Raw genomic sequence first — 14141 nt, 5'->3', positions numbered from 1 at the left:
CATACAGGGAAGTAATTGCTAACATAGAGAAGTAGAGACTTAAATATTCAAAAAAACAAACTGAAGTTATTTTATTTGCTCACCACCTACAAAAGAACGCATTGTGGCAGTACCAGCATGTCTGCTCAGAAGACCATTTGATACATTTCTTTTTAACTTTAAGAAAATTCAGGGAAAAAGCAGTCTAGGGAACATGTAAGTACTTTCAGTGATGTTATACTCAAAATCTGAATTTGACTCAATAATCGAATTATATTTGGGGGAAGATGATGTTTCAATTTGTAAATGTTTGCTGCAGTTCCTCCCTCTGTATTTATTTGCCCTTCCAAGTAAAAACTGAGTACTTCTTCCATATATGTTAAATTCAATGTCATTACATGTTGAATATATAATATATAATATATTCAATATCATTACTGTATTACAATATAGAAAATAACCTATAAAATGTATTCATTCATGGTTGTGTGTAAAGGAAAAACAGCAACCAAGTCCTTATCCATGCAGTCCAGCAGTAAGGACAACCTAATTGTTTTAAAATCTCTACTGTCATTTTCTGGGACAAACCAATAAATATACTTGGGGTTAACGTTTGTGGTATCTGGTTGATATATAGGAAATGTTTGTAGGGTTACAAAATGTGTTTGAGGACCAAAGATATACTATTAAGGATAGTATGTCATGAGGTACCTTCATGAACAAGCAAAACAAAATTTAGTTTGGTAAATTTTGAAATAAATGGGAAATAATTTTTTATGTAACTTTTGGAGTGCCTGTTCACATGTTTCCTCTGCAGGCTACACTCTTACACTATTTTTATATTTCAGATTTATATCTATATTGTGTGTCTAGAAAATGTACATGTGTGGATATCACTACTGGATATTAATGATTTTAAAATAAGGCAATTCTCTAGTGAAGGCGAATACTTTACAGTTGAATTTATATTTAGCTATTCAGTATTTTGTGTACATTTTATAAACAATAGCTTAATTAGTACTTTAATAGTGCTTCACCTTCAAAAGTCTTTTTAATACTGGCAACTTACAAAAATCATTACAAAAGCAGAAAGGTAAAAAGGAGCTGTAAGTAGCATATTATATAATAATTATTGCTTTCATTACTTCAGTCTCTAGGTGTAAAAATATAGATTTGGTTACTTATGAATTAATAGACGTTTATGTGCTGGAAGCATAAAAGCAGTTTGGAATGCCACTTAGATTTTCTCCCCTAGTCCAAGAGGGATGTAGAAGGCTGATTTGTTATGGTGGGACGTGCAGTCAAGGTGAGACAAGGACAAGTAAAAAAATACAAGAAAGAGAGACATTGATAAAACTGGAATGGTTGGAAGAAGACATGAATGTAATGTAGGCTGATGGCAATCTGATTAAAATATGAAATGTAAGAAGTCATCAGCAGCTAATTGACTTATACTTGAACTTTACTTTCGCCTCAGCTTAAATCTCAGCTGAAAAATGCTACGTCTATTAATAGATGAAGTATGCAAGTAGAACTTCATTTGTACAGATTGGAATTGAAAATAGTTTTTATCTTGCAGAACAATTTTCTTTATTTCACATATTAAATTTTTTTAGCAAAATTATGTGGATACTTCTGGGAGATTCATAATGGGAGGGCTTTCTTTCTGTAGTTATAAAACTTGAAATAACAATATGCATGACTACTTTTTTTTAAAAAAAGTCAATTAGTGATTAAAAAAGCAAACGCTGAAAGAGGAACTTTGATATCCCCAACTCACTAGATTATTGCTAATTTTTAGAATTTTTTATTGCAGTATACTAAGTGTGAATGAATTTGTCTCCATTTTAAACTGTGTGATTGTTATTCAGGAGACCTCTGCTTTAAAACTTTTGATACAGATTTGGTAAATGCAGCAGTTTTATGCTTTAAACTGACTGAAATTCAGTCAACTGCTGTGCCAGATGCTCAGCAAGTTTAGATTGACATATTTCAATTCATTCCAATGTAAACTGTATGAAGTAACATAACTGAATATCTGATTCACTGTTCCTAAGGTCTGTTGTCACAGACACAGAGACTAGGGATAAATGAAAGATGAAATTTTAGAACCTGGATATACCTCCTTTGAAGAATATAAAGTTGAAAGACATGCCGTTATCCTTCATGTCCCTGAAGTATTCATGCAAAAAAATAAAAATGTTTTATTATTGATTTTTACAAACTTTTTTTTTCCCCATGAATTTCCCATTGACTCTGATTTTACAGTTCTGAAAGCTTTTTGGATTTGCATTCAGAAAAAAAAATCTTTGAAAATATCTTATTTTGGTAATTAAAATGATCTTGAATCACTGTTATTAAGAAAATACATTTTATTAATTTTTTGTTTAAAACCTGCATGACTTAGGGCCAAATTGTTTAATGGAGAGGCTCTCTATTATTCTTGCTCAACACAAAGAGAAGTAATTTATATGTGTAGAATGCATTGAAATACATATAGAAGTGTTTTGTAGCTGGAAAAAACCAAAATTGTCATCATATGTAAATTACACAGTGTCTTGCAGTTTTATTCAACAGTAATTTTGTCAAATGCTTCTGAGAAATAGATTATCTTGGAGTAGTGTTTTCTTGTAAATCTGCTGCTCAAAAGCCTACTTGAATATTCTTCATTGTGATGAATTCTTCAATAGAAGTTATCTCCAGTTCCATTGAGAAGAAAACTTTATGTGTTCTGTTTGAGGAAATGTTGGGCAGTAACTAAGCAAGACAATCCAATCCAAATATGTTTACCATCAGTATGTGCAATGGCTACTAGATATCTTAACAGACTGACCTGATTGCTACATTCATAAATCTTAAGCAGAACACTTTGATTTCTCTTTGTGGCTTCTTCAGTGTCAAGCTCCCTGGCAATGCTGATTTCTAAAGCAAAAGCGTTAAAGTCTCAACTCTCTCCCAGTGCCATAAACACAATACCCTTGTTCTTTGATGTTTACCTCATTTTTCTCACTTCAGTCCATCCTTTTATATATTCAAACTCAGTCTTTTTCCTTTACAACTGATATTTAGTTTGCGTGCTCTGTTGTGTGCTCTTTTCATGTTCCCCATAAACACTACAGACTATTGTGTCATAATAAGCTTTTTCTTCATCTCATTCTAATCCTTGTGATATATTTCATAAACCCAGTGAATTGGGATTGAGTCAAGAGAAGTACTAGGTAGAAAATAAAAAAATCTATTTTCTTTACAAATTTTACAGTTCTGAAAATTACTTCAGCCTGCATATTATTTCCAGAGAGAAAAAAGGTATACATGAGATATGAGGCATGTGAATTAGAACAGGGACTTGAGAAGAAGGACACAAATTTAGACATTTGTGGTATAGAGAGACTTTTTGACGGGCCCGCAATTATCTACTTGCATGTACATACTGGACAGGAGGCTGAAAAATACAAACGACCCCTTGAAATTAATAAGATAGCTATAAATTTATGGATTACCATTCTTTTTACAATTATTCATTAATGATTATAAAACATAGTAGATTATAACTCAGATTTTTAAGTTAGCCATGGAATTTTTCTCACAATTTGCATTCTGATTTCCCATTCACTGAAGGAGAACAATAAGTAATTCTCCCAGAATCTGTGTGCATCCTTCCATATTTCACAGCTGGATTCAAGTCTTTTAAAATTTCTTTCTTTATCAGATACTGTGGCAGCAAATCTGACCTTTCAGGCAATATGTGTTCACTAAGGAGGAAATACCTTTGTTTTCTCTTCCTGTGTCTATGTCTTAAACACTGTAGATGAGGCAATAGTACAACAGAATGAGAACTTTCTTGACACTCCAGTTGTCTCCAGATCAGTGAGGTTTAGGTAGACGAACACATCCCGTATCATTAGAAAAGCAGACAGCTTTTTGACTATGTTATGTTTGTACTCCAAAATCTGAGTAAATGAGCCTAAAGGAGTCTCTACATAGTTGTGGTTAGATTGCTTTCACAGCTCAGATTGGCTGAAGTTACGTTACCAAACATCCCAATTTTCCAGAGTACATTCTCCTTCTTTACTGGAAGTTCTATTGACACAGTTTTGGGGGGGTTTCTGTATCTCTCCAGGCTTTCCTGATGGCAGCTGTTAATACCAACAAAGTAGCTCTATATTAAGCTACCACATGTCCACATTAGAAGTATGGATCATGTGTACTGTCCATGAACAGTATGTTGGGCAGAAAGTGCTAGACTTGTGCCAACATTGCAATCTCCAAGGCTTATACAGTAGATCTCATATTTTTTTATACTTCAGGCATGCCCAGGATTTCTGAGAAGAAACTTGATAAATTGTACAGCTAACATGTATCTGTTTGGTAAATCCTGTGACTCCTACAAGAAATTTGGCAATATTGGAATCTTTCAAGTTGTAGACTCACATGCAGCGATATGACAGCTCTATGCATGTACTTCCAAAGTCACAGTTTAAAGGGAGGAGATAGTCCATGTGTTACTTGAGATTTTTCAGACTCATATGTTGAGGTATGACTGTTGACATGACATAATAAGTGATCACAACTTGACTTGTTTTGAACAGTTGTGTGTACAGATTTCTGAAAACAGGAGCTGAAGTACATAGGTACTTGTAAGATTCTATAGTGCCCTTTTCATCTCTAGAAAAATGAAAAATTAATCTAAAAAGGAACATGTAAAACATAATATATTTCAATTACTAAATTCTTGATCCAACTGGTAACAATTTCAGCAATGTCTGTATTTTTCTCTTTGTTGCTCTTTATACTAGATCTGTCTCCAGCTTTGACTTATGAATGTTCTTTAAAAAACACATAACAGATTTGGAATAGAATTTCCAATTCATGCTGTACAAAGATGGGACTTCCAAATTCTCTCAATAAACAATATTGCAGTTAAATTATATGTATTAAATTATTTGGTACTTCCTATTTTGGGATAGAGACTCTTAAATTTGTAGTTTGTTCCCTCAGCTCTTTCCTTTGTTTAATTCAGAGATTATCAAACACCTACAATTTTGGCAGAGATAAGACTCCTGAGCCTGTTCAGGGGCCATGGAGATTCTGTAAAAAAGGTTGCAGAAAGACTTTTACTGAAGCTGGAAATTAAACTAAAAAGCCATAATGTTTTCCTCTAAGGAAACATTCACAGGTCCCTTCATATTATGTATGAAGGGTAGTCTGTTATAGGAGGGTTGAGGCAGACCTGGATTTACAGCACAATGACCTTATACAAGATTTAGGTACAAGATTTAGGTTGTTGTGATCTGCCATCAGTCTAACTCAGACTCTAAATTAGGTCAGTCTGCCCCTCAAAATGTATTTTTACATTGTATTGAGAAAGCATAAACGTAGCTCCAAGTCAGCATAGCTCCCACAGCTCCTCTTTGAAATGCAGAGTAGAAAATCACTGTGTGTGTCCAGCTGTTGGCCTGCTCAATGCTACCAGTTTCAGCACTAGCACCTTGAATACATGTAGAAGATGTGGGGAGAAGGGTGACAAATCTGGTTATAGGGAGACCTGGGATGAAAAGAAGCTTGCAAATTTGTTTGCAATAGCCTTTTTAGGCTTTAATATTTGACTTTGCAAAGGCAAAGCTAGTCAAACCAACCCATTAATAGTACTACATTCAAAAAGGAAGTAAACTGGAAACTGTGGAATCTCTTTCTCCTGCTCTACCTCATTAGAAAAAAAAAAAAGTGGAAAGTGAGTCTTTTTCAGTGTATGTCATATTGCAGGCAAGAGGGCAATTGAAATGATGATTAGGCATATATTTTTAAATCAAAGATGTTAATCTCTCAAATCTTTGCAAAATATAACGAGTGGACTTTCTGAAAAGCTGGCTAACTTGATTTCAGCTTTAAGTGTAAGCAGCTATTGCATTCATATTAGCTCAGCAGCTCTGGCTTGGAGGGGGAATTGACCAGGATAAAGTTGTTTGCCAAAAACATTAAAAAAGAGCAGGCTACTTTTTATTTATGCAGTGATAGGAAACAAAAGATGCTATTGTAATCAAGCATGCTGTTGCTGATGACAGTTGTGTACTGTCACTTGCACAGCAAGAAATGCTTGTTGGAAAAGGAGCCCTCCATATACTTCTCAAGAATGGAAACACAAAAAACCAGAATTGCTTGTATAATAGGAATAACTAGTTTTTAGAATAGAGCGTATTTGATTGTCAAAAACCAGTAATATCAAAGAACATTGTTTTGATAGCGAAGCGGTAGGCATATGAAACAGCTTTTATCTCAGACTCCAGATCACACATACTTCTCTAGAAACACATCAGTCTGTCTAATGGTCATATATATGTTGGTATTATGGTGAAATTTACCATTTTTATTTTTCTTTTAAGAAACCAACTGAAACCATAGTGATAACTTAATAGTTCATTCCTTTGTTTCTGGAAGGACTGCCCCAAAATCAAGTATTTTCTTTAACAAAATACTGCAAGATTATAATTATCATTGTTGGCTTTTTTCTTCTTTTTCTTTGTTGTTGTTGTTGTTTTGTTTTGTTTTCTTTTGTTTTCACCATATAGGAGACCACTCCCTTTGGCCAGCAAAATGCAGAGAAACCCGGTAAAGGTAAGTGTGTATGAAGTTTATAGTCAGACTTCTGCCATTCCCGTAGTGTTTTGCCTCAATGTTAATCCTCCTGTATATATATCAGAGTCTTACTTATTTATGGGTGTTGGCTTTCTGGGGAAAGATTTCAAAGAATTGGTATTAGCATGTTTAATTATTTAGAGTAGAATCTCCAGTTTGATATTAAAAAAACCCTCCTAATTTACAAGAATATTTTGGAAAAAAACCACTCTCCAGTAAAATAAAGTGGATTTTGTACACTGAGCTCTTTTCCTAATTATTCTGAACTGTACTTCTTTCTTTTTTTTACTGAAAAATGACAAAAACCCCAACAAATTTCATTTTAATAAACTTTTCCTTTGAAATGTATTTGAGATCAGTATTGGAAGAGAATTCAAAATCTTATCCAAATGAATATCTCTTTGTTTAAGTGAATGTTTGAAGGATTTGATCACGAGAAGTTTAAAAATAAGAGCCTTCTTTTTAAAAGTGATCAGATTTTTTGGGTGCACAAATTTGTTGGGTCCTAAAACTGACTGCTAGGAAATACCTTTCCTTTTACCAGAGTTCTGAAAGTGAATCTCAGAGCGGAAGACGTGAAATACATGAATAGTATTCATGCATCATTTACACCATGATTCATACATGTGACACACATCTTGGTTTTGGTTTTCAACTATTCAGTCCACATAGAAGCCTATGCAGTGCATCTTTTCTTTTTAAGCATTTTTGAAGTTTTGTTCTCATGGGCAGAAAAGGCTTAAAATGCCATTTTTAAAAACTTTTTATTTTTACTTTGTTCTCTGTAAAATGTCCGTGATCCCCACTTCCAATAATGGAGAAATACAATTAATATCCTCTCAGTTAAAGCATGTGGACAACTTCACAAGTTCTACAGTAACTGAGCCCGGTAATTTCACCCAACAAATTTAGATATTTTCACAGGAAATCATGAGTTTGCATATCTATTAGAATAAGAAATTTGTCCTGAAACATATAATTACACTTAATTGTGCTTTGTTGTAAAACAAAAATTCATACAGTTGCACTTATTCTGTCTGTGTAGTTGTTACAATAAAGTAGTAGTTTTCTTTAGGTGAAGTGCTTTTCTATGATTTCCAATTGCTTTTGATGCAGATACTGAATCTGATGGAAGTTGTTTGTACTATCATGTTATTGCCATGATTATCTGTTGTCTCTTAGAAATCTTGCTGTTCCAGTATTTGTGCGGAGAGATAATGAAACTAAAATACAGGTTAAAAATGGCAAAAGCAGAAAGTGAAATTTCAAATAATCGTGATGGAATTAAGTATGACATTACTGTACAGTGTATACAGGATATGTATGTTTCACAGAGTAAATGCAGAGAAAATGGCATTACAACACAACTTAAAAAGTTATTGAGTGATTACAAAATGTGTCTACATGACATTTCTCTGTTTAATTTTTGGTATGAATCTGACTTTAGTTCTGATTTTCCTACAAGAAAGTTCATGTAATCTGGTGTCCTTCACATTTCTCTGTATTTTTTATTTTCTGTAGGTGGTAAAAATTTTATGATACTGCTCCATCAGCCTTTCACTGAATAGGAGCCTTGGAAAAGGGATGTATTTTTCTTTATATAGATGACTTTAGGTTTGCAGAATTCATATATATATGTACATAACGAGCTCATATTAAACCTTCTATTGAGGCAGACTACTTAAGCAGTTGCAGGTGTAAACTCTGTATTTCCATATAGAGTTGTTTCAATCACAGTTTGAACTTTTTAGACTAGTGGGATAGTTTTTGGTTTTGAACTTGGAGATGTATGGATAATTTCCTGTAATTTTAGGATATTTTTTTTTTTTATAAGAATGATACTTCTTTAATGTGCATATTGTCACTGTATTGGCTCTGTATGTCTTTTTATCTTTCTAGAAGAATTACGTAAGAATATCGGTTTTGCTGCAAAACAAGTGTCAGAAACAGCTGATACTGATATGAAGAACCAGACAGGAGATAAATCAAAGGAAGAAACAGAGTCAGAAAAGACTTCTGTTTCCAGGGAAACCTGGATTAGCTTTGAAGACTTCTGTGTTTGTTTCCAGTAAGGAATAGAGAGTTTGGGGTTTATTCCATAAAACATACAATGTAACAATGGTAAAATTCATAACATGACTATATAAAAATTATATCTTAACAGGTCTTCTTTGTATAACTGTCCTGCCTTTCAGGGTGGTTTCAAGGCTACTTTTCAGACCAGAATTACTGTCCCTGTTGACAGGGAGCCTGTAGCTGCAGCCCTGCTCTTTTCCTTGGGTGTGTCCTCCAGAATACAGTGGAGAACACCATCAGCAGCTCCATAAAGGTTATGTCAGACTGAAGTGGGGGTGGAAGATTGTAGATTGTGGAGTGTGCCAACATTAGGTGCTCACATACCCGACCCAGCAGCCACTGGGCACACAGTCTGCATCAGAACAACACAATTCTAAAGAAGAAAAAGGTTGTTGAAATCAGTTGCCATTAGATTAGCTTGGTCAACTAGCTGCTTTCTTTCACTCCCTTTTCAATATAATCCAAAGCCATTTATACCTCTGCAGACATAAAAAAAGCTGGTGTACTTGTAGCATCATATCTTCAATTTCGGCCTTTAAGATTTAGGAAGACTGGTACAATATATATATACTTTAGAGAATCTAAGATTGCTGAGGGGAGTAATTTTATCGGAGAAAATCCACCCAAGTTTTTTGGTTTGAATTTGTAATTGAGATTTCTTTGTGAAGCTTTTATTTTCATAAGTGGGTGTTTTCTTGAGCAGATATTATACTCTGCTCCCTCTCTAAAGGAAAATGTGTAACTTCTATACCAGCTAGCAATACAGGAATACTAGAAGTAAAAGTTTAGGCCTTGCTAAGGTTTGCCTGTTACTTTTAGTTAATCACAGATACCAGAAGATAGGGCCTTCAGAAAAAAAGCATCATAACCAATGTAATTTCCTTTCAAAGTCTTGCTCACGGTGTCATATGGAGAGAATGTGAAATATGAACTTTCTAACTTGTTAGCCAAATGTTAAAGTACTGTTGACATTTTGTAGACCAATATTATTATTAATTAAGGTATAAAGCATTTTTCAGTTTCTTGTTCTTATCTCTAAATAAGTGAGAGTTTATTTTCACAGTGAACTGATAAAGTAGCTGTTAACAAAGCATCTCGATTGATCTTGGAAGAATTTATCTCTCAGAAGAAATTAGGCACCTAATATTTTCATTTTATCAGTCAGTTGAAAGTGTTTTCTTGTCTGACATGCCTACATCTCAGGCAAAGTGAAAATAAGATGAATGTTCATAGTTCATATCAAACTTTGAGAAACGAGAAAAATTTTAGCCACTGTAGGAATTGATACGTCAGCAATGGATCAGGATTCCTGTGACGTTTCTGAGTAACCAAAACATTAGAGTTCACATCACAATTCCATCCTCAATTAAAGCTGAAGTCGTTTATGTTGCCTTTGGTGAAATCAAGGTCAGAAAAAATTGTCAGGAGCTACATAGCTTTCTGTAGGTGTGCAAACAGCGCAGAACTGAAAAAGCACATTACTTAAGTATATAAAATAGTTCTTCCTTGCAGTTATACTTTATTATGGTAAGTTTTCAGACGGTAATGGAAGTTTTAGAGTAATATTAGCATGTCACCATTTATAGATTGAAATTGAGCATATTAGTGGCCTGACCTCCAATGGAAAACTATAGAAATGCAGCAAAGATAAAAATTAATGTCAGCTGCTTTCTCTGGAGATGAATTCTATTCCCCTTTTATGAAATGAAAAAATGTTGAACCATTTTTGAGAAATACATGGGAGTCTCATTTATGAAAGTAAAATTAATATGCTATTAAATAGACATTTACCTGAAATATATAATTTGTACTGATTATTTTCCTACATAATTCTATTTTGTATTCTCCCTAGGAACCTGTATGTTTTCCACAAGCCTCATACATATGCTTATAATTATCAGAAGACAGATTTTAAGGTATATGACTGTATCGTTGGGTTTTTTTAATCTTTGTCGAAGTCTTACAGAAATAGGTAATACATATATCCTGAATGATATTGGTAGATCACATAGAACTGCCATTACTGAAAAACAATAATGCATTAAGTTTATTGTAGTCAATACAAATATAAGTTTGCTAGCAAATATCCAGAAGTATTTCACTGTATTTAAGACAAGGAAAAAATTTTGTAGAGTACTACAGCACAATAACAAAAAAATGGATTACATAAATAATGCAAGTTGATAGTGAATCAGATCTCCATCTTAATTTTGATTTAAATCTACCTTATAACAATTCAGTGTCTAATTTGAATTTAATCATGATTCAGCTGCAGAATCTACCCTTTCATTCTCCTTCATCTGCCCCTGTCACCTAAAGCCCAAATCACGAGTCTGTTTAGCATAGCCCTCCATTTTCTCTTTAAATGCTAAGACCTTTAGCTATTTACAGCATCCTGTTGCAGGGGTTAAAAGTACCCTTTAATTACATTGAAATTATGGAATTTCTCTAAACCTGCCGTTAGTTCATATTATCAGAAGGTTATTCAACATGCTTGAATATTCTGTTCCGCCTCTAATTTTATAGTGTATCTGAAGTGCAATTGTAGAGTACCAAATGTAAATTCCTGGCATGAACTTTCTGTAAAATCCTGTACTGAGAAGGTTAACTACATGTATTATGCTTCATAATTGTAGTATACCTGCAATTTCACACCTCTCTGTAATCACAAGAAATTTTCCTAATGACTGCACGATATACTTTCACAAGCCATAATCAGCATGTAAGCCTGTGTGCTGTTGTGCCAAAAAAACCTAACCCTTTGCTGTAAAACCATTCTAATTTTTTTACATTGGTACGGATGAGGCATTTACACCATTAGGTAAATTCTGTATGATGCTTAATAAAAGAACATTTTCGTTTATGATAGGAAGATAATAGTACTGGCATATAGGATCAAATACAAAAAACTGGATTTATATGACTCTGGAAAGTCCAGGAAGACATGTATTGTAACGGTTCTGAAGAAAGAAGCTCATTTAGCTTCAGATTTTGAAGAATTTCTAGGAACAGCAGAATCATTCTGTAGTTCCTAATATTGGCATAGGAATTATGTAGCAAAGTTGTGAGTGAAAAATTTTGCCTCCTTAGACATTTCTAGAAAAAAAACCATTATGAGAAAGAATCACTCATGTCTACAAATTAAAAAAGTACATATTTCTTTCAAGCTTATTGTAATTAGTTTCAATCAGAAAGTTGCAGCAAAAAAAGTTTTGATCTTCCATTGTTGTTTCGCAAGTGGAACTACTAAATTGAGAATGAATATGAAGAATATTACATAAAAGTAGACATATTCTCATTCAAGTAACTGTTCTGTTTCCTTTTATCTCTGAACATTATAATACCTGCAGCATTAGGCTCTGGGCCTAAATAACATGTCTGAAATTTGGAAGAAGTAGTGACAATTAATTACCTGCTCCTCCTTCTATAGCTAAGGTCACCATATCCGAAATCTTAGCCATACTTTGTATAAGGACAGTCGGACAGTATTCAATGAAAATGAAAGATGAACCAGTGTCTGTTTTTTTATGCAGTTTACTAATGACCAAGTCATCTATTATTTACTTGTGGACAGTCTGATGCCCACTGAAATCATAGTCAGCTTTTCTGCGTTAGTGCACTGGGATGATACTGAAGGTAAGGCCAACACAGAAAAGTATACGTTAATGTTTTAAATATTAAATATTATGTTGAATATGTCTGTGCTGTTGTGTTTGGCTGTTGTGTATTTGGGCACAGTTTGAGAGTTTAGTATTAAATAGCCAAATTGATTCTAAGAAATACACTAGTATTCCAGCAATACTTCATTGTTATTTCATGTTGATGGTGAATATTTTCATGAAAGGATCCCTCCCTTTACTGTTTATTATGATTTGCTGCAAGCTTTTCATCACTATATTTCTAGTATGGATTTCCTTGTGTTTCTTGGAGTTTCTTTTCTACAAATTCCATTCCTGCAATCTGCTTTATACCTTAGCTGATCATAATGCCATAAAAACAGCAATATAACCGAAGTATATTTTTGAAATTATTTTTAAACTGGTGCATAGAAAGATCATAAGTACATTTAAACTTGGTTTCTTTCAAGATCCAACAACTGAGAAGATTTAAATAAAAATCACTTGTATTTCATGAAAAAAATAGAATGGTATTCAGGAAAGCTAAGTCATGTTATGATAATTGGCTTAGGTTAGCCAGATATTTAAACACTGGATATGAATGTAATTTTAGTGCATCCAGAGTGGTGGAGAGAGAACCAAAAGAAAGCTTAAAAAACCCAGACTGACCATTCGGTTAAAATGAACTATAAGCTATAAATATAAATATAAATAAATATAAGCTTTTTATGACTGTTTCCTTCCTTTGCATATGGGCAGAATGGATTTCCATGGAGCTTTACGGTAGTCTGAAATGACTTGGAAGATGTCTGATGTACACATTCTTCTAACATATTTTTTAACGATTATTTTAAAGCAAATGGCACAAATAAGCTGTATTCTGTGCCACCTATGCATTTTAAGTGACTGGCTTTTTTCTCTGAGTTAGCAAAGCCTAAGTTCCCACTTTACTGGCTGTGAAGTAGCTATAGATTCCATGTTTGTCTTAATTTTATAGTTATTCACCCTCCCAATATTGTGTGGGTTGTGTTTTGCTTTGTTGGTTTTTATTCTTAATCTAGGAACTAAACAAGAATGTTCTAGTATTTCAAAGGGTGTGCTGACGATTGAACGTTTCTCTTGGAAATCTGTGACTCCTGGAGAACTTGTGTTAAAGATGCATACATCTGCAACCAAAGCTACTGTGTTAAATCTTCCTGCTGGGTATGTATGAGGCTTTGTTTTTGTCCTGATGCTTTAGTCCTAAGGTTTGAGATGATCATTTGCTTTAGTCCTAAGGCTTGAGATGATCATTTACTTTACACAGTAAGAGTTTATTTTCTAAAACTAAATTTTTGGAATATCAAAACTATGAGTTTACCAAAACTTTCATTCTAACTAGAATGATTTTGAAATGTTCCCTGGAGTAGTAAGAAAAATTTAAGAATTAGCATTTTTTAGTGGAACTGTAAAAGCATGATAATACCATAGGAGGTTTCAATGCTTTTCTTGAAACAGGATTTATGAAACATGACAAGAGAAATCCTAAGGCTATTCATGAAGCCTTGCATATTTTGCTTCCCATTCACATAGCTCTTAATATGATTTATGTCTCTTTGCATGTAACTCTAAATTTTCAATGTAGAGCATTGACTATTTAAATAAAGAAACAGATTAAAAGCAAGAGCTCTTGTTATCTGTTAGTTTCTAAAAATACTTCTGGGCAAACCAGGAAGATGACATCTTCATATCTTGTCATAAGCATAAAGTTTCTGACTCATTCACTGAGGCTTCTACTTTTTGAAAAGTATAGAAGCACCAGTTTAATCTCAAAGAGATGAGACAAAATGTATTTTT

The 14141-nt window shown here is 33.5% G+C and overlaps 1 protein-coding gene across 6 annotated transcripts in view; it reads left to right on the top strand.

Annotated features, from left to right (window-relative positions):
* Positions 1 to 14141, top strand: part of ADGB (androglobin) — a 108723-nt gene that overhangs the window by 48004 nt on the left and 46578 nt on the right. For all 6 annotated transcript variants that reach the window (XM_027739531.2, XM_027739533.2, XM_027739535.2 and 3 more), the window contains 5 exons: positions 6546 to 6591; positions 8512 to 8680; positions 10541 to 10604; positions 12222 to 12324; positions 13367 to 13508. In XM_027739531.2, coding sequence (XP_027595332.1) covers positions 6546 to 6591; positions 8512 to 8680; positions 10541 to 10604; positions 12222 to 12324; positions 13367 to 13508 — 524 coding nt within the window. The remainder of the gene's footprint in view (positions 1 to 6545; positions 6592 to 8511; positions 8681 to 10540; positions 10605 to 12221; positions 12325 to 13366; positions 13509 to 14141) is intronic.

Source organism: Pipra filicauda, unplaced genomic scaffold (genome assembly GCF_003945595.2).
Source record: "Pipra filicauda isolate LSUMZ 115617 unplaced genomic scaffold, ASM394559v2 scaffold42_size3861933_pilon, whole genome shotgun sequence".
NCBI classification, from domain to species: domain Eukaryota; kingdom Metazoa; phylum Chordata; class Aves; order Passeriformes; family Pipridae; genus Pipra; species Pipra filicauda.
Note: the sequence above shows the minus strand (reverse complement) of the source record. Positions and strands in the feature narration are given on the sequence as shown.